We start from the raw sequence: 24249 nt of genomic DNA on the forward strand, positions 1-24249 counted from the left end.
CCCAAAACAACCCCTCTGGGTGTCTTCCATGACTTTGTGCTTTTTAGCAAGACCAATGACAGCTAAGTAACACTTTTTTTTTTTTGCCACAGGGCTATGACTGTTGTCAGGTCTCCGAATGTTGCGTATCTCACATTAGATGAGACCTAAGCAGCAGATTTCCATACTTAGGTGAAATCTGAATTATTAGCGATACAGCTGTGATAAAGCTTTGCTCATGCAAACTCCGAGCCTTGGATGAGCGACTAATCTAAGTCTTGAGACTTAGATGAGAGACTATTTTCGTTAGAGCCGTTGTGTCGTGCCTGCTGTGCTTAACACCCACAGTCAGGCAGAGCGGGTCCCAGAGCTCCATCGGTTCCAAATCTGGAAAACACAATAACGGCACAAAAACCACCGCAGCTCTTAGTGGCTTTCGAAAGAGCTAGGTTCAGTTCTGTGCCAGAAATGACTCATTCAGAGGCTTTCTCATTGAACTGCGTTTCCAGCTCCTAGATATTTCTGAAAGGACAGAAACGCAATGGAGCCTTCGAGTAATAGAGCCTGGAAAGGCACTGCGGAGTGCAGTCAGAGCCAGGGATCTCACTGTATGGACACAGGACAGTGAAAACGGGAGTGAAATTGCCCTTTTTCTACTGATGAGAGTGCACGGGGCAGCCACCTGGTCATCACACCAACCTGCAATATTTCGGGATGCTTTACCCTGCCCACCCACCCCCATATTTTGTTTTCAGCTAAGGGAGTATTTTGGAAACCTGCCATCCCAAAATGAGGGTGGGAGGAGAACGATATGAAATGTCCTCAGAAGTGGTCTCCAAACTGCTGCTTGTCCTGGTCAGGTTAATCCTAAATGTAAAAACTTTTCAAGGTAAGAAGTAATACGGATTTAGGTATAAAGGAGCTCTAGATTTTAACCTGTATGTAAATTATCCTTCTCTCTCTCTCTCTCTCTCTCTCTCTGTTTGAAGAGGCTTTTTTTTCCCTCTTACCCATCTAAATTAAATGTTGTTCCTTTTTGCTGCAGCTATTCATAGTCTAAAGTTGAGTCGCAACCATGTGGACTGGCACAGTGTGGATGAAGTGTATCTTTACAGTGATGCAACAACATCTAAAATTGCAAGAACTGTTACACAAAAGTTGGGGTTTTCCAAAGGTAATATTTCTCAGAGTTTGTAAAGAATATTGTAAATACCAGTATTTTAAGTTTGTTGCTTTGATGCTGGAGGGAGGTTTCAAGTTTGACGTTTTAATATGTGACTAGCCCACGTTGGCCATTGCAGTTTTTACAGAAGAGTGTATTACAGAAGAGTGAATAGACTAGGACTGATTTTTATTACATATTTTATTATTATTTGGGGTGCAGCAGTTAGCATTACATAGTAAGTATGTGAAAATATTACAGTGGCAGGGTCTAGCAGCTACAATATAAGAATTACAGTTCCCTTTGCAACCTTAACTTTACCTCTGTGTACTTGCATCCTGTGATGCAATTCAGAAATACGTGATCATACCTGCTCCTCTCACCACCTCTCGCCTTTTTTTCTGTTTGTTAAACAGGTGTATGAGCTGAGGGGAGGGGTGACAATTGAGACAGAAATTGTTTCCAGTAGGAATCCAGGCTCATTTAAGCTCAAAACTACCAGTCATAAAGCTGAGATGGTTGGACGAGAGGATGGTGTCTCTCAAGCAAAAGGCAGATTATTGCCCACCTAGAAAACTGGAACTTGTCCTCTCTGTCGTGGTGCTCCTGTGCACTGCTGGACAACTGCAAAACCAAGAACATATGCATCTGTTTTGTTCCTTGGTTTCTAAAGAGACAAGATGGGGTAATAGGTTTGGCTTTAATCTCCATGTCTCTGTCCTGTAATTAATGCCCTCTTACCCCACGGGATTCTTGGGTGGATACTTATTAATTTTTGGCAAATATTACTTAAAATTCAATACTTCAGTTCCAGAAGAAATAAAATATTCTGTAGCCAGAACATGATTTGGATAGTGTATCATAAATAATAAGTAAGATCTATCCTAAATGGTTTGGAGAGGAGAAATATCAAATAAAAGCCCACTCGGTAAGCGAAACCTGTCGTGTGTAAAAACTGCCCTCAGCAGTTTTGTAGTGTTTTCCCCCTCTTTAAAAACAAAACGAGTTGTTTCATTTTTTGGTGGCGGAGAAGGGTGCTGCCTTCCTCTTCGTGGCCATCCGGAGGGGTTGCTGGCCCTGGCACAAGGCTGCGGTCCTCTGTGGGGCTGTCACTAGAGGGAGATGGAGACACGTTGTGCCAGTGGGTTTCTCTCGAGCCATCTGCGGGACACTGAGAAAATACCCACATTTGCCCTGGGGAATCGATTTTTAGTTTGGCCACTGAACTGGAGAACGAGTCGGGGAGGTGAGATGTTGGATCGGCTTGAAATAAAACATAGGTTTTCCCCATCAAAATGAGAAATTGTAAAGTTTTTCAACTGGACCAGAGAAAGAACGATGATGGTCATCGATTTCATGGCTGGATCGTTTCCGTGATCCTTCCATGCTCTGGAAGTAAGGTGGAGATATAAGGAGGTTTAATGATTGAGACACACAGAAGAAGGGTATTGTGTTGTAAAAGTGGATGGACAATCATACAACTGTTTTCTAAAAAGTTGTTTTTCTAAACATCTCTGAAATGAGTTATCTTTACAGTAGAAATGGGCTGTTAATACATTGATACAATTAATGTCACTTAGTTGCTCAAATCTCTCAGGAGTTTAAACTTGCAGATATTTAAAAATACATGCTGTTCCTTTCTGTATAATCTCATTTTCAAAATAATTGAATGTATTGGTCTGAGACAAGTCGAGCTTCTGTCAGCATGTAAGACCATTGCACTTCGTAGAATGTAACTGATCTAGGATGTTTTTTCTACAGCTTCAAGTAGTGGGACAAGGCTACATAGAGGCTATGTAGAAGAAGCTACGTTAGAAGACAAGCCACCACAAACTAGTCACATTGTGTTTGTTGTGCATGGTATTGGGCAGAAAATGGACCAAGGAAGGATCATCAAAAATACAGCTATGTGAGTGCTTCGAAATATTTGCAGTACCAACTCTAGCCTGAATATAAGGCTGACATTATAAACGACAGCAGACCCTTCAGTTTAAGATGTATCTCTTCCTGTTTTCTTTTTCCTTTTCTCCTGAGTCATTAGTCTATATATTATGGGTACACCACTTTATATATTAATTCGGATGTATGGACTTAGCGAGGGCAGCTGCAAGCCAGAAGAGCAGGAAGAGCAAAGATATATTCTGGTTTTATGACTAACACTTGTGACTTTTAGGGAACTGGCCCGTGAATTTCTAGCAGCTGTGGTCAGTGACTTTGCTAAGTGGGAAGAGACTTTTTTCATTTGATCAAAATCAAGGGGAGTCTCCGAGGGCTGGAGCACCTCACCTATGAAGACAGGCTGAGAGAGTTGGGGTTGTTCAGCCTGGAGAAGAGAAGGCTCCGGGGTGATATTATTGCAGCCTTCCAGTACTTAAAGGGGGCCTACAGGAAAGCTGGAGAGGGACTTTTTACAAGGGCATGTAGTGATAGGACAAGGGGCGATGGTTTTAAACTGAAAGAGGGGAGATTTAGATTGGATATAAGGAAGAAATTTTTCACTCTGAGGGTGGCGAGGCACTGGAACAGGTTGCCCAGAGAAGTTGTGGCTGCCCCATCCCTGGAAGTGTTCAAGGCCAGGTTGGATGAGGCTTTGGGCAACCTGGTGTAGTGGAAGGTGTCCCTGCCCATGGCAGGGAGGTGGGAACTGGATGATCTTGAAGGTCCGTTCCAACCCAAACCATTCTGTGATTCTATGATTCCATCATTGCTGCTGGTTGTCAGAATAGTGGACAAGTGAAGTTCATAGCGGTAAGAGAGGGGAAGTGAGGAACTAGTGGGAATGTTGGTGTTTCTAGCAGGACAGAGTTATTTCATGTAGTTGGAAGCTATTGCTGTGTGTCTGCTCATCAAACTCTGTGCATAGATGCCTGATAAAAAGTAAAACATGATTGAAAGCTGACCGGATCTTTCATTGAATGTCCTTTGTGAAGACTGATTTGCAAATGCTTTTTGATTTGACATCTGAGCTAATTCAGAAGGCCGCTTAGGGTGCAGGTGAATGGGAAGAGAAACTCCTGAGCTATTGAGAATCCCTGGAAAGATTTTTTTCTAGTATTAGAAGAAATTGTAAAGTCTTGATGGCAGCATCGTGAGGGACAAGGTGATGTTAAGCAATGCTTCGTTCACTGAAAGAAGAGGCTAAAAAAGTGTTAACTGCAGATCTGTGTTGTGCAGATGGTTTAGAATGTGTGTCCCAGATAGTTCCACGTTCCATTGAAGCTGACAGAAATAGTGACATACCCTGTGAAAGTGCGTGTAGAGCTGGGACTGCTGGTCTCGTGATAAGAGCTTTGTGAACCTCCCTTTAAATCCCGAACGGCAACGTGGATCAGTGCCTGTGTGCCGTCGCTGTGGTGTGATCCATCATGTCAGCGGGCTCTTGTGTTTGTTCAGCTCATTGTTCCACTCTAGTGTCCTCTGGTGTGGGAGAGTAGACCTCTTGATTTCACCGCTGTGTCGTTTGTCATCTCAAAGCAACAACCTGCTGCTCCCTACTCCCCTTGTTCTGGCACTTCCCTGCTCTTTTTGTTCGTGTTCTTTAAGAGCAAACAGTCAAAACCAAAGAGAAAAGGATCCACAGCCCTTGACAAAAAGCTGAAGTTAGTCACCGCAATAAATGTAAAAACTTAAAATTTTGTAGGATGCAATTACACTGGAAACGCAAATACCCTAAATATAAGTTGCTGGGTTTACAGTGACGGGAAATAAAACTTTCACCTTGGGATCGTTAAGGTTTTTCTGCCTACCCCATTTTCCATTGAACATACATACAGGGGTTGTATGGATGCATTAACTTCAGCTCAGGACACAGTGTGTAGGCGTTCATTCCATAAGTCTTGCTTTAATTGCCAGCCCATTATGTGAAATCCTTTATCTAAAAGGGAAACAAGACTTTTTGTGCTTCAGTAAATCTCGCTCATATCCTCAATGAATATTAGACAGTATTGCATGGTCTTTTAAAATGCTAATTAAAATGCATAAATTGCATATTGTGTACAAAATCTGCAAATGAAAGCATCATTTTAGATTGAAGTATCTTTTTTTCTTTTCTTTTCTTTTTTGTAGCTTAAAACTTAATCAGTGAGGAACACCCCATATGTTCTAGGAAGAGATTTTCAGAAGATGTGTCTGCCAGGCCAACACAATGGCAGCTCTCACTAGCCATACTAGCGCTTTCTGTTAGCACCTTCATCCGTGATATATGTGTGTATTTTACTTTTTTCACATTCTTTTGCATTGGGAACGCAGAGAGTCAAATGCTGCGTTTTGAAAATTGATAAGATGGATAAGGAGAAATATTTTTTGACCATTCACACTTTAAAGTAGAAGATAAGGAGAAAAGACTTTAGTGGTTTTTTTTTTTTTTCCTTTTAAATGCGTGTTCTTTAGTAGGAAACCTGTAGTTGCAGCCATGCTAAACCTGTAACTTAAGCCATCAGTCTGCCCATTGGTGTCACCACTCCTTTCTTCCCTCCTCCATAGCTGAGTGCCACCAGCAGATGTAGAAGGCACCATCAGCCCTCAGCCATCATTGTCTTGGGCTGCAAGCAGCTTTGAAGGACTTTGAACTGAAAGAGGGTAGATTTAGATGAGATATAAGGAAGAAGTTTTTTACAATGAGGGGTGGTGAAACACTGGAACAGGTTGCCCAGAGAAGTTGTGGCTGCCTCATTCCTGGAAGTGTTCAAAGCCAGGTTGGATGAGGCTTTGAGCCACCTGGTGTAGTGGAGGGTGTCCCTGCCCATGGCAGAGGGGTTGGAACTGGATGATCTTGAAGGTCCCTTCCAACCCAAACCATTCTGTGATTCTATGATTCTATAAATAAATACAAAAGTTTTATCTCAGAGTAGAATGAACTCAAAAGAAGCAATAATAAATGTACGTGGCAAAGACAAAAAAAAAAAAAAATCCAACCTGTGTGAGAGCAACACTTCAGGTCGTAGCACAAAAACGTAGCCTCACTTGAACAAGTGTTCTTAAAAGAAAGAAAAAGAAAGAAAAGTGCAAAAATACAGCTTATAGCACAGAAATGGAATACCCTCTCTGTAACCCAGGCCAGCGAGAGACCTTACCAGAGCTCATTTGAGATGCTCTGTCCTCAGGTTACCGCCTCGAGAAGAAATTGATGCAGCTCGTGTGATGCATCTGCCTCATTAGGCAGATCCTGGTGGTTACAGAGGTGAAACCAGAACTCTTCTTCCAGGGTAATTTCAAATTATATGCACTAATTTCATTAAGGCATGGAGTTCAATCTAGTCATTAACGTGGTTAGACGCTGTGGTCGCAGGGTGTCCTGTGAGTAGGTAAATGGAGAAGGTGCATTTTATCGATGCTTGAATGAACAGGTCTGTGGTAGATGTGACATGATTTTGTTTCTTCACAGCGTAGTTAAACACATTTATTATCGAAATGTGGCACGGCAGCTGGTACAACAAGCTGCTCCTGCCAGGGCTGATATTAACCGCAGAACCCGTCTGGGAAGAGGCAGTACCTCCTCCAGACTGGAACAGTGATTTAGCTGACCTAACGTGAACAGGATAATGTGCTATGAGCTGCTTCAGTAGCATAGGAATGATTGGTTAAGGAAGAAGATAGGATATTTATCATAGAATGGTTAGGGTTGGAAGAGACCTCAAAGATCATCTAGTTCCAACCCCCTGCCAAATATTCTATTATTTCCGTTTAATAGAAACTAAGATGTTATGACATAAGGTACTTAATTGGAGGGGTTTTTATTTGCCACCAGGTGTAGTGTCAGGTTTCAGGTAAGGTACAATGTTAACTTTAAAAAAAAATAACAAAAACATTTGAGATCCTTTTATTTTACTGTATACACTTTCATATTGCTATTTAGAATATTTTTTCACTGAAGCGTAATCTCTGATTTTCTTGAATTTGTGCTTCTAGATTGGGGGGACGCAGTATCCTTACACATATTAAATAGAATTTAAGAATGCTACTATCCATATTTCCAATCTCCTTTTAAAAAATCTTATTGTTTTACCTGACCTAGGTAAAGGTCGGACCTTTAGACTGGCCCTCTAAATTTCATCAGCTCCTGTGCTTGAAAATTGAATGGAGTAACTCTTCTGTGTATTTCCATAATAGCTGTAATGTTGTGAGGCTTCTTGGCTGCTCTTACCCCAAAGCTGGTATCTGTCTGAATCTCCTGCTTTGATTCGAAAATTATATTTGCCTGTAGCACAAAAACTGCTGTCTGCACAAGCATCATCATCTTGGTGTTCCATAATCACCAATTACGTTTTTTATTGCAAGTCCAATTAGAAAGCATTTTAGTTGTGAATTATCATTATAATAATTACTTCACAATAGCTATTTTGGTGAATTTCCACTGGTATGCAAGCCCTTACAGAGCACAGAGCCTCTCAGGCCATTAAATATGCGCTGTTGGAATCTTAAATCATTGTTTCCTGTAAGATTTTTCCAATCATTTTTAGCTTTCCGAATATTTGGTTGGTTTGCTTATTTTCCATTTAAATGCTCACATTACATCAGATACATATTGCGTGCTTGTTTTCCACTCTTTGGTGCTGGTAATAATTCTGAAATTGAGTATCTGAATGGTAAAAATTGTCTTGCAGGTTTCAACCTGAGCTTGTCTTGCAAGTTGAATGAGAAGTTCAGCCCAAGAGGTAAAAGGTGATAGTCAGGGCATTAAATACTCCTGTAAGAGCTCGTTTTGTGTGCATTTATTAATTATCTAACGCATGACTGCGTGTTGGGCGGCAGCCGTAATAGCCTGTTCAGGACATACAGGTATCTCTGGATCTGTTCTTGTCCCCGTCCTTCCCCCAGGCCTTGTTTCTGCCTGGTACTGCCCTTTCCCTGCCCACACCAGTACGACTGTCTGTACAGTCTCGTCATAAACTGGATCACTGCAGTTGGTCCGAAAAAACTGGCACCCTGTCTGGAAGATGGGAGTGAGTGGCGAGGAGGCAGGGAACAACAATGGGGACAGGGAATGCCTGATGCCAAAGCCAGCATCTCCCTGAAGGTCAACCTTGCCACCGTTTGGAAAGCCGTGCTGGAGAGGGAGGCGCTTGCACTTGGAGCGCCTGGATCTCCACAGGCTTGTCTCAGGGATCCCATAGTCAACTAAGCGAGCAACTTGAGTTCCTTTGGTCATGCAGAGTCCCGTTATTCTTGAAAAGGATGAAGTATGAGTCACGATCGTGCTTACTTTGGTTGCATCCTGGAATTTCCATCTTTCTTTGGAAGTAAAACAAGTCTGCGTATGTCCCAGAGCAGTGGTGTTAATGGGGCTGGGCTGAGAGCAGATGAATGCCTGAAGAAGAGTGGCAGAAGATGACTTGGTGTCTTGCGGTTGCTCTTTGAAATCTGCCTAGAGTAAGACTTGAGTTTGCATTTCTGTGGTGTAGCTAAGCTTTTGAAAACAATCTCCCTTTCACCTCCTCTGGCTTGAGCGGATCTCAATTTTTATTACTCATGCCGGCTACTCTCACTTCAACTTACCCAATTTAGCTCGAGCCAGCCCCGAGTTTCCTCAATAACTCGTGGTATTATTTCCTCAAAGAGGCAGCGAGCGCTGCCCTCCGCTTGAGGGAACTCCAGGGTGGTGGAAGCAGTTGGGGGATGCTTTAGACCATAATTTACCACTTGTGTGACCAAAAACCAGGAACGGATCCACACAGTTTTGCAGGCAGTAGTGAGACACTAAGGTGTATTTTTTTTGTTGGGACATCCCATCGGACTATCTCTTAAATCCAGAGTTCAGAGTAGGATGTTGGCTGGTGTAAAGCTTTTGAAGTTAAAGTCTATTCCCTTTTTCTTGGCTATGGATCATCTGACTGAAGAGAGTCTGCAAAGATGACTTGGGAATAAAATCTTCAAGCCTTCAGGCATTTTGCTCTGTTACGAGCTATCAAGGTCATTTTATAAAATTTGTGAACTAGCTGAAGCTCACTTGTTTGTAGCTCTCCAGTTTTTAATGTAGTAATTGTGAGTGCTCCCCAAGATTAAAATCAGTAGCGTAACACAGCAATAATTGCAATTTTGTTAATATATCTCTGGAATATATACCTGCTTAAGCAAGGACGCATACCTGTGAAAATCTGGGTTTATTATTTATTATTTTAATCAGAGAAAGGCAGCCAAGCACGTTTTATTTATGATGAGTCTCAAAGTATCTACTTTCAGACCATTACTTCTTGCATGGAGAAGAGCAATATGTCAAAATGCTTTCTAAGGTATGTGTTGCATCTGCATCCGAGTGATTTTTTTTTTTTCCTTAGAAAAATAATAAATTGTAGTTATTACCCTGTGTTTTGATGTATAGATTTAAGTAATTGTTGCTCTGGGGTCACTATTTCAACATCCATTTGTAATGGAAAGGAGACTAATTCTCTGCCTGTTTAAATGAGGATTTATTACTTCAGTTGGTGTTAATTTAGCAAGTGAGCAGAGGGACTTGCCATCTAATAAAATAGCTCAAAATATTTATTTAAAAAAAGCCAGAAGAAGGGAGGGGAAAAAAAGACTTTATAGAAGGGAGGGGAAAAAAAGACTTTATAGCAGAACACATAAGCATGTGTGTAGCAGGTGTATATTCTGGGGTTTTGCACGTGAGTGCAGTCACGTTGCTCAGCAATTACACTACAATTTTAATTAGAATTTCCAATATAAAATCGTTGATGAAAATCAGTGGGAGCTGTTGAATAGTGCCATTTGCCGCAAATGAGATGCGTTGTGCTGGGAATTGTTCTGCTGGTGTGTTTTAATGCCTCTGTTGTTCTTGTGCTCTGGAGATTGGGCTGAAAAATAACGAGAGAGGGAATCGTTGCACCTCTGACAGAATTTGGCTGGCAACCTCAGAAAGTTTAGTGGGAGGCGAGAAAAAATAAGATGTTTTTGTAACAATGTAGTTGTAGATTCTACTTTTGAATGTTTGGCCGTAATCCATTCTAGCAGAAGTTTGGGACTATTCTGCTGGAGGCTGGACCATGTCTGGACAACCTCAGCTGACGTGGGGGGAACCCGCAAGATCCGAGTAAAATTAAGTTTTCGCATTTCAGAAAATTTTGGATAAGGACACAGAGCTGGCACGCTTTTAGGAGGGGAGGCTTGAAGCTTTTCCCAAAAGTTTTGGCAGAACTGCTAGGCTGCACTGTGTTTCCCAAACTCGTATATCTAGCTTTAGAAAGGAGACTTTCAGTTAAAAAAAAAGGAAAAATCCTCTGTGTCAGTTTGCCTGTGAATAGCTTTAGTAAGACTTGGACCCTTTTGATCAGGAAGAAACCCTGTAGCTGTCCTGTTTGAAGATGCTCTAATAGCTATTTCTGCGCAATATTTACAGCTGCTATTGAAGTGTAAATAATTTGGGTGGTTTTTCCTGCACTATTTAGGGCCAGGTTATTTACTGGTTCCTTCACTTAGTTATTGTCGCTGTGTACAATTCTGTGCTTTATTCATACAACATTTCTGTGCTTTTACTGCTTTTAAGCCCAGCAGCTTTAGCTTGCTGCTTGGCTGGTTTCCTGCTGAACTTACTGTTTCTGAGTTCTTCTTAGCTGGCCACGCAGAGAAAGTAAAGCTGACTTGGCAATACCAAAGAATTGTTAGCATTTCCAAAGAATATCCCTTTAGATTTTAGGTCCCTATGTTTCCTTGTGCTGGTGATCATCTGATTTTGTTCAGACAGGTGTGTTTCTCTCTTCTTTTGGTTATTCAGGGACTCTAGGAATGTTAATGTATTTACTGAATTTTTATCTAGAAGTTCCGTGGGGCTGAAGTCGGGCTCCCAAATCAGTGTCCTTGGAGGGGTGGTGGGGAGGGTGGTTGTGTGCTTTGCAAGGCTGGGTCAGTTCAGGCCTTACATCGACCCTGATTTAAGCAGATACTCGTGCTGAATTGTTTTTTTCTTTCTGTCATCAAGGGAAGCACGTTCTGCTTTACTTAAACCTTTGTCATCTCCTGGGCTGGAGACTAGGAGATTAGGAGCACAATCAAACCAGGCTTTAAAAATAGAGATGCTGATTAGTTGCATTCCTTGGCTGTTTGGTAAAGGATGCTCCTCGTCCCTGTCCCTTCCCCTCTCCCTGTCCCTTCCCCTCTCCCTGTCCCATTCCCTTCGGTGTCACTTACAGAAAAGTGTTTTGACTGCCTGCTTCAAAAATTTGATACGTCATTCATCTGCTTTTTCAGTAGCATAATGTGCTCTTCCTTTTCCTGGGAAAAACATGCTAAAAAAGAAAAGTTATTATCTTTGTAGAAAACGTTTCAGCAAGACACTGACTTTCATACCCCTTCCCCGGTGAAATGTGTTTCTTGCTGTGCAGCTCATCAGGCTGATGTCAAAACGTAGAAGGTGTTTTTGCCCCAAGCCACCATGACGTGTCTCTGCAGCCCCCAGGAGCTGAAGGCTGGAATTCATCTCTGGATTTCTTTCCACTGGACATATCTGCCTTCAGCCTAAATCCCACAAGTGAGCTGTATCCTAACGACGCAGCAGCTACGCTGGGAGGTTCAGAACAAATTCTGTCAACACTTTTTCCTTTTCATGTGTATCATCACCTCTGGTGGCAATCGTGCAGAGGAGATTTGGGCAGCCCTTGACTTCTTCTTGCGCCTACCTGCAAGACTACAGACTTTGTTTTAAGGGGGGCTGAGCCTCAAGACAGGAGTTTGGCCACGATGTCTATAGGGGATCGCCGTGTTGGTGCAGACAGCATTTTGCTCATCAAATGGAGCAGCTTAAGCGATTACTGTCTCAGGTGTTGGTAGTGATTTAGGCTGAAGTGGCTCATTTCTATGGAAGGAGAATGGGGGAGCGTTAATGTAGTCAAGGAAAGTGTCCCAGCTTACGAAACTGTGTTTGGACTGGTAGAAGTACAGATGGCAGATGAATGTCATCATGCCTGTGGTTGTAGTGATCATTAAAAGGGGTTTGCTTTGAAAATAGGAAGAAAAAAAAAAACACACAACAAAAAACAACCCACCCATGTTGACACTCTGAGCGTTGTATCAGAAATAAAAAGCCTTCTGATGCTTGAACGGGGAACCAGCTGCTGGAAACTCAGTTGGGTTTAGTTTGTCGTGCTCGTCTTCGAAGATGCTAATACCATTGGGACCCGAGAGTCATGTAAAGGAAAGAAAGGAAAATATAACACTTTCTCAGTTTTTTTACTGAATGTTTTTGGTAGAACGCATGAATCTTTTACTATCTTGTATAATTTCATGCTGATTTTCATTTCTTACTGATGGGTCTTTCACACAACACAAGTGGCATTTTAAAAAGACTATAACATACTATTATTCCTCTTTTCCTCCAAACAACAGAGAGGGTCAGAGATACGTTGAAATTTAAATTTCTCTCATCCCTTGAGAGGTGCATCAATGTTCATTTTCCGATATGCTTTAAAAATGAAAAGTCTTTTAAGAGGGCAGTTAGCCTGTCCATCTGCTACTGCAAGTTGAAATGCTAATAAATGGCCCCATTTCTCCCTGAGAGCTCTTAAGCCTTCCCATTTGATATGCGAAATTAAAATAAAATTCTGACTTTTCAAACACTATTTTAAATAGTTTTTCTTTGTGTTTAAAATAACTGAATCGTTTTCCTTACATACTGGTCTAAATGGTTGATTTCAGTGGATTTGGGATTTGAAGGCAGTTGCAAAATTCTTGATTTTCGGATCACATTCTACCCCAAACCCACCAGAGTTAACAGATATCTTTCAATTGAATTTAAGTGGTTTAAGCTAAGCCCATAGTATATTTTTTTGAGCGTGTAACGTGCAGAATTTTTCATTATATGAGAATTTAAGTACTTTAGAACAAAAGCAGGAGGTGAGGTAATTACCTGTGTTAGTGAGCATGTGTTGCATACTTGAAAAGTAGTAATGCAAGAACTGTGTTGTTACTGGATGCGTTGGCTTTATTTGATAAGGGCCCCAATGGTAGTCTTTACAGGAACATCTGGGTTTTTTTCTGTTTTATAGGATGCGAGATACTGCAAGAAAAATAGAAGAAAAGTATTTTTCCAATCTTGCAACGCATGTTGAATTTCTTCCGGTTGAATGGAGATCAAAACTTACCCTCGATGGAGGTACAGTACTCGGTTCTTTCACTGTTCCAGTAGCTGCAGTCTGCAAAATTGCTCCCAGAAGTTTCACGCCGTGTTCTCTGCACGTGCCTTGTTTGGATTTTATCATTCTCCTGCCTGTAACTCAAGTCTCTTTTTGTTTGTTTGGGTTTTTTTCAGACACCGTGGACTCCATTACTCCGGATAAAGTACGAGGTTTAAGGGATATGCTGAACAGCAGCGCGATGGATATCATGTATTATACAAGTCCTCTTTACAGAGATGAAGTAAGTGTGGTTTTATCTAAGTTTTACTAGAGCAGGGCGTAGAGGCTGAGACAAACTGGACTCAGGAATGTAAGCGAAGTTTCCTTCGGAGAGACCCTAACGCTTTGCAAGTATGTAGTGGTCATCCATAGTAATCAAAATACAGAGTTTTAAGAGTGAGAGGAATAGAGAAACAACAAAAAGTACGACCAGTGTAGGTTTAAATCTGCATTTGGAGCAGAAACGGCGATCTAAAGGGGATCTGTATCAGCTTAGAAATGGGAAAGGTTTTTACAGTGTTTTCATGCACCTGCATATTCGGAGCAATGGGAATCCGCAGAGCTGAGGTGGTTCTTACCTCTTGCAAAATCTGGGGGTGTTTGTCATTTTGATTGTGCCAGATGGGATGGCAGAATGTGTACGCGTGCCCGGGCCGGTTGTCATGCATTTGGGTACCCTTGCCTTGCAGGAAAAGCAAGACAGCCCTCAGTTACCTCTTTGTTAGGGGACTGCTCCAGAAGTGGAAGCTCCCGTCTTACCGTGCCGCACGTGTGTACGTGCATGTCTGCTTTGGTCTGTGTAGCTGCAGAGTGACCCCACTAATCAGAAGGGAAAAGCCTTGAGTAACTGGTTTTATGTGCTACTAAAAGTAGCATATAAATTCATACAGCACATCACCCCCCAGAAGCATCCTTTCGGTGTCACGCTAGCAGGAAAACCCCTGGGAGGAGTGTTTTAGGATTAGTTTCTATAGGAATTCTAATTTTTTTCTGTATTGACTACATTATGTACAGACTAATGGCAATCTTTTTGCAGCCCTGGTGCTCTGTGGTTAGACTGGGGCAGGGGAGAGAGGCTTTCGAAGTTTACCTGTGGATTTGATGCTACTTTTTATTAAAATTAGATATGTGTATGTCCTTTAGACTGGCAATATAATTTTAAACCCTAAACTACCTGATAATACTTCTTTTCCTGCTAGCAGCAGTGGTGCTGAGATGCTATGAGCCTTTTAAGCTTCCACCACTAGCAATAGGTGCACTGAAAGCTTGTTGCTCAGTAATGCAGATTTTATTGTTCAGGGCTCCTGGGTTCTCCCCTGGTGTATCAGGTTTCTCTGTCTGTTGTGGAACTGAGGCCAGCATGAACTTTTGTGGCAAGTGATGAAAACTTCACTGGCAGCTTTTAAATAGATTTTTTTTTTTCTTTTTTTAAATTGCATTAGAGATTTGGCATGTCTGTGGGCATCTTACGGGAAATGGATTAGCAAGTAAAGGTCAGACATGCTGGCCAACAATGCATGAAAAATTTAATTCATTGCTCAGTGGAACTGTAGTTTTCCAGGTATATCACCATCCCTCAGGTGTGAGAGTTGACAAATAAAATGAGTGTGCTGTGGCTGTGCTTAGATCTGATGTGCAAGGTGCTGCATGTGAGTCGGGGCAATCTCAAGCACAGGTCCAGGCTGGGTGGAGAATGGATTGAGAACAGCCCTGAGGAAAAGGACTTGGGGATGTTGGTTCAGGAGAAGCTCAACATGAGCCGTCAATGTGCGCTGGAAGCCCAGAAAGCCAACCGTGTCCTGGGCTGCATCCAAAGCAGCGTGGGCAGCAGGTCGAGGGAGGGGATTCTGCCCCTCTGCTCTGCTCTCGTGAGACCCCTCCCACAGTACTACATTCGGCTCTGGGGTCCTCAGCATCAGAAGGACATGGAGCTGTTGGAGTGTGTCCAGAGGAGGCCACAAAGATGATCTGAGGGCTGGAGCACCTCTGCTATGAAGACAGGCTGAGAGAGTTGGGGCTGTTCAGCCCGGAGAAGAGAAGGCTCTGAGGGGAGACCTTCCAGTAGCCTTCCAGTACCTAAAGGGGCCTACAAGAAAGCTGGAGAGGGACTTTGGACAAAGACATGTAGTGATAGGACAAGGGGTAATGGCTTTAAACTGAAAGAGGATGGATTTGGATTAGATATAAGGAAGAACTTCTTCCCTCTGAGACTGGTGAGGCACTGGAACGGGTTGCCCAGAGAAGTTGTGGCTGCCCCATCCCTGGAGGTGTTCAAGGCCAGGTTGGATGAGGCTTTGAGCAACCTGGTGTAGCGGAAGGTGTCCCTGCCCATGGCAGGGGGGTTGGAACTAGATGATCTTTGAGATCCCTTCCAACCCAAACCATTCTAGGATTCTATGATAACAAAAGACTTAAGTTGTTTTCGTCACTCAATCAGGTGAATTTTCTTGAAATGTTTGCAACTAGTTGATCATACTTTACCTTATTCAGGCTGCAATGATAAATCTTACAACTTTCTCAAGTTGTTTCTAAAGTTAAAGCAAACTTTAACAATTTAAATTGCCAGTGTTTGTAAAAAAAAAAAAAAAGAAAGTGCTGTTACAAATGAAACATTAAAACCTTGAAGAACAGGTTTTTGAATTGCATCTTTGGTGATGCAGTCAAAATGTTTGGGGTGTAGGTTCTTGTTGTTCATTCAGCTACAAAGTTCATGTTGTGCCAGTGAGATTTCAGGGATGTGACTTCCTGTTTGATTCTGCTTGTTTGCTTGGAAGTTGTGTAAATCTCATAGTCATTAAATAGTTTTTGCATATTTTTCACCTTTTATTTTGCCTTTACCTACCAAAAGGAGACTTGTTTTGATTTGGGATTGGTTTGGGGTTTTTTTTTGGTTACTCTTCCTTACCCCATTTTATTTTCTGTGACCTAACTTTGCATAATTTAAACACAATAGTATCAAGTTGCACATTCTTCTGGAAAAAGTTGGGACTTTTCCCATGTTCATTGTGGAGCCGTTTTGTGGCACTTTGCTCTGAGTGCTTGTTCCAGCTCAGAAATGAGCCTTGTCTTCAAGTATTCACGTGGTTCCACGTTGCTCAGAATTAGCATTCCTGCTCGCCGCTTCATAATGCTGGCGTGGTTCTTTGGGTTCTGTTGGGCACTCCTCATGAAATTTCCTTCCAGAAATCCTAAAAGCATCTCAAAAGGAGCTAATTAAACATTGCTGTGCCCCTGTGAAATAAATTCAGCAGTGCAGGGAGTTCATCCTCGAGAAGAGTAAAGCCACTATTCACTCAACAACACTCAACAGTACTTCCATATGAATTCTCTTTCTACTTCCAAGGATTTCCCCCCACATCTAGAATTAATGTAACTGCTTCTTTAAAGCTTTTGGCCGCTCTTTAAACAACTCCTTAAGGCATTTGCAAGTGGGTAGCCACTGTCTTCTTTCAGGGGGAAGAAGCCTTGTTGTATCAGCTTTCTCATGAGATAGCAGAGAGCTGTTCCAGGTTCAGTGGGATGGCCCTGCTCAGCGTTATGGGAGCGTGGTGGGTCACCCCTTCTCTGATTTCAACTATTGTTTCTTCTGCAGCACAGTAGGAGGTTATCCAAAAGGTGTCTCTGGCTTCTGGCATGTAATGTGGTACCAGACACGTGTTAATAATTCAGTACAGCCCTATGAACATCTCGGACAGGTCTCCAAGTTCAGTCTGGAGGGTGTCTGCAGCCACCAGATTCAACCGTGGTCTTTGTGTGTGGCTGCGAGTGAATTGTCTTCGTCTGTGCAGTGGTCCACGATGAGTAGAACAGAATCTCTCTTTAAACATGACACAGATAATAAGGAAAAGCAAGAAATTGATATTTGGATGCACACACGCGTGTTTCTAAATGATCAATCATTGTGTTTTCGTTCTGACCTTGCTGGGGCCATCGATGGTAACGTAATCTGGGGGTTTAGTGTCTTCAGTGGGTGACCTCGTTTCACGTCTGTGCCACTGCAGCTTCGTATTTCTTTAATAACAAATGGCTGTAACAGAGATGAAAAAGACTAATTGATGCATGGTGAATTCAGTGTTGCCACCTTCATTATATTGTTAAGTGCTTATTTTACTGATCTGCACTGTACTTACTTGCAGTCTAATTGTAATTCCGTAAATTATTGATATATGTCTTGGCAGAAAATGCCTTTAGTACAGGGTGAACGTTATTTACATCCGTCATCGCAAGATCCCTGAAGATTTAGTGCAGATATTGCAGTACTCTCAGCAGATTAGTAGGAGATGTTTATGGATTATTTCTGCCACAGCTGAAGAGCAGGGAAACACGGTGGATACCGAACACGGTGGTTACCAGCTGAGGTCAGGAAACAAAGAAGCTGGGATCTGGGACATGGTGACTGTGGGCTTAGTGTTGGAGGTGCAATACAGGCTTTGGGAGGCCAGAAGGAATGTGGTGTGATGCAGCCAACCTAGGATTGCTGCCTTGGCCAGACTTCACCGTCCACCTTGAAACAGCTTGGTGGTTTGCTGTTAGATACGTATTACAAAGGGGAATTAATGACTGCACTCTTGAAATTCAGGATGAGTGTTAACTTTTACTAGAGCTTTCATCCCTCTTTGATACAAGGTTTTGCAATGGAAACGTCCTCCTTTCAGCAAGAACAGGCAATTGCTTTGTTTGTGTTGGAAAACCAGAGGGATGTGAAGCAGGAAATTTTTAACTGAGACTATTTCGACACTGGTTTTGCTTATTCTTTTGAACCTCGTAGTCGAGGAGCTGCTTGGCAGCTCTTTCACGGCTTGCTTAATTCACTTGATGGTCCTTGAACGTATTCACAACTTTATAAAGTGAAAGGTTACTGGGTCTGCCTGAACCTAAACTTGGTCTTGAACCCAGTGACTCGGTCAGAAGTGGGTTTGACTCAGCTTTCCAACAGAAACAGACGTACCAAGAGAGAGAGACTCGAGTCTGGGCAGATCTGCAGAACCTTTTTCTGTAACGCCACCGAGACACGCAGCCCTTCCTGTCTGTTCACACAGCTAAGTTGTCTTCTGGACTCTCATCTGTTGTTGTGACACTCTTCTGGCATCCGTCAGCGATGCCGTCAGGGAGCGTGACAACTGTTGTGTTCTGGAGGGTCAGAGGTCGCGCCATCTCTGCATTGCATGCTGGCACATTCTTCTGGTTCACATGAAGCAAGCAAAACACTCCTTATCTTTGCTTTTGTTGTCTTTTATGATCTGTCCTTGAGCTGCAGCTCTTTCGTTGGCTTTTAAGGACCTTCTTCTACCTTCGGTTGGCTCACACACCTTCTTATTGCCTGCTTGCTGAATTTCAAACAAGTTTGCACTTTCTCCTGAAGTCCTCTTGACATTCGGAGGGTTGCTGCTTGCAAAACTCGCTGTTCCTCACATCTCCTTAAAATTCCTTTCCCACGAAGCCTACAGAAAACAGTCATGCTATTCAGGCTGGAGGGGTGCAGAGGTCAGTTTTCCTGCACTCCCTTTTCATATGTAGCTGCCTGTTATTATTCTCTTTTTTCCTCTTGGGCTTCAAGCTGTGAGAAGATTGTCCAGTGGGTGGGGGGGCTATGGAGACAGCAGAGAGAAAGGGTCTCCAAAAGTTGCAGCAAAGGGGTGGTCAGACCTGAGAGCAGTCCCAGAAGAGGACAGTCACCAGAGCCCAAGAGGAGAGCACGTGGTTTTGTTGGCTCTGCCAGATCAAAGAGCTTGGGACTGGAGTGCTGTATCCAAATTTTAGCAGCAAACGAGTCATTGAGGAATTGAGCAAGAGCAGTGCAAGCTCCACGGTACTCCTGTGCTCAGGGTGCCAGCCCAAGGGTTTTGTACTCCTTGTTTTCTTGAAAAAAACCCTCATTTCCTGGATATTGAGGGGAAAATGTGATTTTCTACTCTGGAACTTTTGGCATGCACTGAAAAGCCCCTTCAACCCCAGCAGTCTGCCCACTAGAAGAAGTTCTTCCTCCTGCTGGGATCTCCTTGATGTAGATCCAGGAGATGTTTCTCCACCACGCACAGCTGACTTCCTTCTGCTTTGCAAGAACCAGGCATGCTGGTTTACGCTGGTGTCTTCCAAGGCTTCTTTTGCATCAGAGGAGGAATGAACAGCTGTTTTGGGTGCTGATGCCAGGGATTCAGAGGTTTGGGTTTTTTTTCAAGCTCAGCACAGGATGCTGTTCATGTTCTGTTCAAAAGGGCTTCTGCTGAGCCAGACAACAGCTCTGGATGCTTCACTGCTTACGCGGTTACTTGCTCCCCATCGTGTTCCAGCAGTCCAGGCTTACTTGGTACCCAAGATTAGAGACATGATCCTTCTGCCCTTATTTCCAGCCTCCCCACAGCTCCTTCTTCTGCCCGAGATAATGGCGTGTCTCATCTCACTCAGACTCCCCTCTTGTCTTTATAAAACACATGCCCTCGCCACCAGGATTCCTGAATGGGTGGAATGGGCGGTTATTTTTTGACTTCTTGGAAGCCATATGCCCAAGCAGGCATGTAACTGGAAAGCAGAGGGGATTTTGGAGCCTGATCAGGTCCAGCAACTCATTCCTTGGTCGACAGTCTGGGTTTTTTTGCTTCCCTTCGAATTTCACGACTGTCACACCGGCCGGCTGTGAACATGTGGAGTAAGGAATGGTCCTTACTCTGCCTTTGATTTGGTTTGTGAAGGGCATAGAGCGTTTAACCTCAGTTTGTCAGAATAGAAGCTGATGACTCCTGAGCAACTTGATCCTGAGGGCTTGAGTTTCCAGCATGAGAGATTCCTTGGCAAAACTTCAGCCAATAAAGGGAGCTTCAGGCAACTAGTAATCAATCTCCTTTCCATAAAGCAAAAATGAAACATGTTTCCAGAAGAGCTTCAGAGGGGAACAACAGTGTACCGCATCTGCTCAGTTGTCTTCTGGTGTTTTTTTTCTCTCCATTCACCCTGTTTTAATGGGATCTTTGACTGCTGGAAATCAAGTCTCTCCGTTACCCTTCGGGACCAGACTAGAACACGTAGGAAAAGCATCCATTGCTTGCATACCTCTCTGTCAAACTCTATCAAAGCTGTGTCTCAAGTGTCTGTGCTCCTGCTGGCATTGAGCAGGTCTGAAAATTAATTCCATGGTCCATAAGGACTATTGGATAGTACGTAAGGGCTCTCTCCCAGCCTGAGGGCTGCGAGGTGCTTCATGTGCCTGGTTATTACTGGCCAGAAAATCAGTCTCGGTAATTTCATTGTGTTAAAGGCTTCAGGCATCGCAAAGCCCTGCTTTATTTGTATTTCATTTCTCTGGGTGTCTGGGGGTATTTGCAGTGGTGCATCTACAAGGCTTGTAGCATTTTAATCTTGCACTAAACTTTTGTGCTGAAAAAAATTCATCCGCGAAAGGCGCTCAGGAAATTTTTCCCTAAAAATGAGAACAGGGAGGAAGGACTTCTCAGGGGAAGAAAACAGGAACACTAGAAGATTTTCTTTACCTTTCTTTCAACAATCACAGCGTCCTTAGGCTGATGCTGAACTAATGCTGCGATAGAAAGGTCGACTGGGAGGAAGGGATTTGATATGGCAATTTTTGGGCAGAAATAGGAAGTGTTCCTTTTGATACAGTGGGTTGATACAGGCTGAAGGAGTTGGGGCTGTTCAGCCTGGAGAAGAGGAGGCTCCGGGGTGACCTTATAGCGGTCTTCCAGTACCTCAAGGGGGCCTACAAGAAAGATGGGGAGAGGCTGTTCTGGAGGGCCAGTTGTGATAGGACAAGGGGTAATGGTTTTAAAATAGAGGGAGGTAGATTCAGGTTGGATATTAGGAAAAAATTTTTTACTATGAGAGTTGTAGAACACTGGAACAGGTTACCCAGAGAGGTGGTGGATGCTCCATCCCTGGAGACGTTCAAGGCCCGGTTGGATGAGGCCCTGAGCAACCTGATCTAGTTGGAGATATCCCTGTTCCTTGCAGGGGGGTTGGACTAGATGACCTTTGAAGGTCCCTTCCAGCCCTAACGATTCTATGATTCTATGATTCTATCTGTTCAGTAACAAACATGTAATCATGCTGACTTTCACTGGTCCTTCTGGAAGAGTTGTGGGCGACCAAGCGGAGCAGCAGTCAGAGCAGGGTCTGCGGGAGCAGCTGCACAGGGGAAAAAAAATATCGACTCAATCAACTACTGCCACGTTTATTCTTTTGCGAGATATTTGAGCTTGTTTAGTCTGTGGGAGAAGCCTCAGGAGATGGTAATACAGGTTGGGCAAAATGTCAAGGAAACTCCAGCCTTTTGGAGGGGAAAGCCCTACTGAAAGTCCTGCCAAAGAGCAGTGCTGCTGCGGAGCTGGAGAAATGGCTCTCGGTTAACATTCAATCCCACTGATGTCCAAAATCAGGTGGGAACTGGGAGGGAGGAGACAAGAGGGGAGAGAATGAGAGAGAAGTGTCTGGCCGTGTTGCCTTCCACTATTCCTTTTTTTTTTTTCCTGGATGATTCCTACTTTCCTGTTTTCATCCAGAAACAGCAGGTGCTTCCTGTGATCCCGTGGACTGGGAGGTGGTGAGGCTTGGGATTGGCATCAGGAGGGCATTGGATGTAGGAGGAGCTGTCAGCCAGCTCTGGGTGAGGCACCCTCACAACCTGGCACCCAGGTGTAGACACAGAGCCGGCACTCGAGCATCATTTCGGGAGGCAAAGGAGCCAGTTGTCATTTTCATAGAATCACAGAATGGTTTGGGTTGGAAGGGACCTCAAAGATCATCCAGTTCCAGCCCCCCTGCCATGGACAGGGACACCTTCCACTCCATTTTATTGGTGTTTTTTTTTTTTTTTAATTAAACAGGCTCTTGTAGACCCTTTAGAGGGAGCAAAAAGATGAGCTGTGGATTAAAAAAGAAAATCAGCTCCTAAAAAGTTGGGTTTAATTACAGTGATGCCATTTAGGAGAGAAAACTAGATAAGTAGTTATGTTTTTCATGGAAGAAGTCACTGATTTTAACAAATATAAAGCAAATTGATGTTTATAGAAGGTATTTTTTTATGGAATGTTAGGGTATATTTTGAGCTGTAACTACAAAAGAGATTTGAAAGCACTTCATGTTGCACTTGCTGGACTAAAGCCCTTTTCAAAACAAGCTTTTCTTTTACAAGTTAGAGTATTGTACACTTTTTAAGACTAAGAAAGCAAATCAGGGTTACATATTATCTTCATATACTGCTTAACCAAATAATTTTTTATCTGAGATTTAAAATGAATATACTTTTTCTCAATATACATTTTCTTTTCCTTTTTATTTTTTTTGTCCTTATTATATACTGGAAGGTTCAGTTTCTAATCTTACTACTGGTACAGAAGTGTTGGCAAGATACAAACTGCCCTAAACGCTCACTGCAGGTGGAGGGCTTCTGGTTTTGTCATAGCAGGAAGCCAGACCATTCATAGAGCCTGAAAATCTGCAGGATCCTTCTACTCTACAATTAAGTTAATCAGTGATTTGGAGTTTAGAAACAATCTTGATCAGATGTTTCAGTTGAATTAAATGCTTGAACTCTGGTCTGCATACTTCAAAATATCATAGAATCCTAGAATAGTTTGGGTTGGAAGGGGCCTTCAAGATCATCTAGTTCCAACCCCCCTGCCATGGGCAGGGACACCCTCCACCAGGTTGCCCAAAGCCTCATCCAACCTGGCCTTGAACACTTCCAGGGATGGGGCATCCACAACTTCTCTGGGCAACCTGTGCCAGTGCCTCACCACCCTCAGAGGGACGAAGTTATTCTTTAGATCTAATTGAAATCTCCTCTCTTTCTCTTTAAATTGATTACCCCTTGTCCTATGTCCTGTATGCAGCTATTTGGAAATCCATGCACAGTTTCGTAGTTGCTGTCCATGTTTTTGCCTAACTTTGCAGTAACAGCATGTTTTTAAGGAGCAGGACAGTAAAAACCAGGGTTGGACTTGGTGTCCAACCAAGACTTCCAAAAAATATTGTCTTATGCCCCTAGATTGCAAGAGAACAAGACCTTTGTAATGAAATGCTGTGATGCCAGAAGATTCTTCCCTCTGAGAGAGGTGAGGGACTGGAACAGGTTGCCCAGAGAAGTTGTGGATGCCACACCCATGGAAGTCTTCAAGGGATGGGGCTTTGAGCAACCTGATCTAGTGGAAGGTGTCCCTGCCCATGGCAGGGGGGTTGGAACTGGATGATCTTGAAGGTCCCTTCCAACCCAAACCATTCTATGATTCTGTGATTGCTTAGCTGCTCTGTGCCTATGGGCTCTAGGGGAGACTGACATAATATCATTCTTCCTGGAAGATACCTGTTTTTCCAGGGAAATAGGCTGTTCAGGAGAGTTGGGTGCAGGGCTGGAGAGCACGTTGGGCAGGACATCGGGAGTGATAGCTTTTATACAACAAGAACCCATGGGAAGCAGTTGAGTTGTTGTGTATCTTTTCCCATCAGAGGAAAAATTTGGCGATGCTGAGAGGTATTAATACCGCTTATTTAGGATTTTTTGAAACAAGATGGCATTACTCATCTCCCTGCTGCACTGATGGAGATGCTGGAAGCTGTGATGAGTCCAGCAGTAGTTTGCTTGGCATTTTTACACTGCCAGCTCTGAAACCAGGAGCCAGCACTCCATCCAGAGCATCTAGCTGGGCATTCCGGGCTCCCTGCTGAGTTCCCTGATGGTGGGACCGTGTATGTTGGCTCCCTGGGAGGGTACCACAGCAGCCAGCCACCCCAACTGCTGCAGAGCAGCGTTGCCTTATTTCGCTGAGCTCCTGGCAGGAATCCCAAAAGGCTTTGATCTCAACCCATCTCTGCTGGTTTGTTCTGGGTTTTAATCAAAACCTTTTTAAACGGAGAAGATACCAGCCAGCCAAAGCTAGTCCTGATTTCTATTTTCACCTCCCTCCCTGTTTGTTCGTGCGTGAAAGCAGTGCCCAAACTCCGTATAGAGCCAAATGCAAGAATTAGGCAGCATCGCAGCCAAAAATACTTGAAAAT

The 24249-nt window shown here is 43.3% G+C and overlaps 1 protein-coding gene across 2 annotated transcripts in view; it reads left to right on the plus strand.

Annotated features, from left to right (window-relative positions):
• DDHD1 (DDHD domain containing 1) overlaps positions 1 to 24249 on the plus strand; it is a 71205-nt gene that overhangs the window by 31428 nt on the left and 15528 nt on the right. For both annotated transcript variants that reach the window (XM_086613668.1, XM_086613669.1), the window contains exons 4-7: positions 1025 to 1153; positions 2903 to 3050; positions 13117 to 13223; positions 13380 to 13486. In XM_086613668.1, coding sequence (XP_086469794.1) covers positions 1025 to 1153; positions 2903 to 3050; positions 13117 to 13223; positions 13380 to 13486 — 491 coding nt within the window. The remainder of the gene's footprint in view (positions 1 to 1024; positions 1154 to 2902; positions 3051 to 13116; positions 13224 to 13379; positions 13487 to 24249) is intronic.

The sequence above is a fragment of the Tauraco erythrolophus genome, chromosome 6 (genome assembly GCF_009769465.1).
Source record: "Tauraco erythrolophus isolate bTauEry1 chromosome 6, bTauEry1.pri, whole genome shotgun sequence".
NCBI classification, from domain to species: domain Eukaryota; kingdom Metazoa; phylum Chordata; class Aves; order Musophagiformes; family Musophagidae; genus Tauraco; species Tauraco erythrolophus.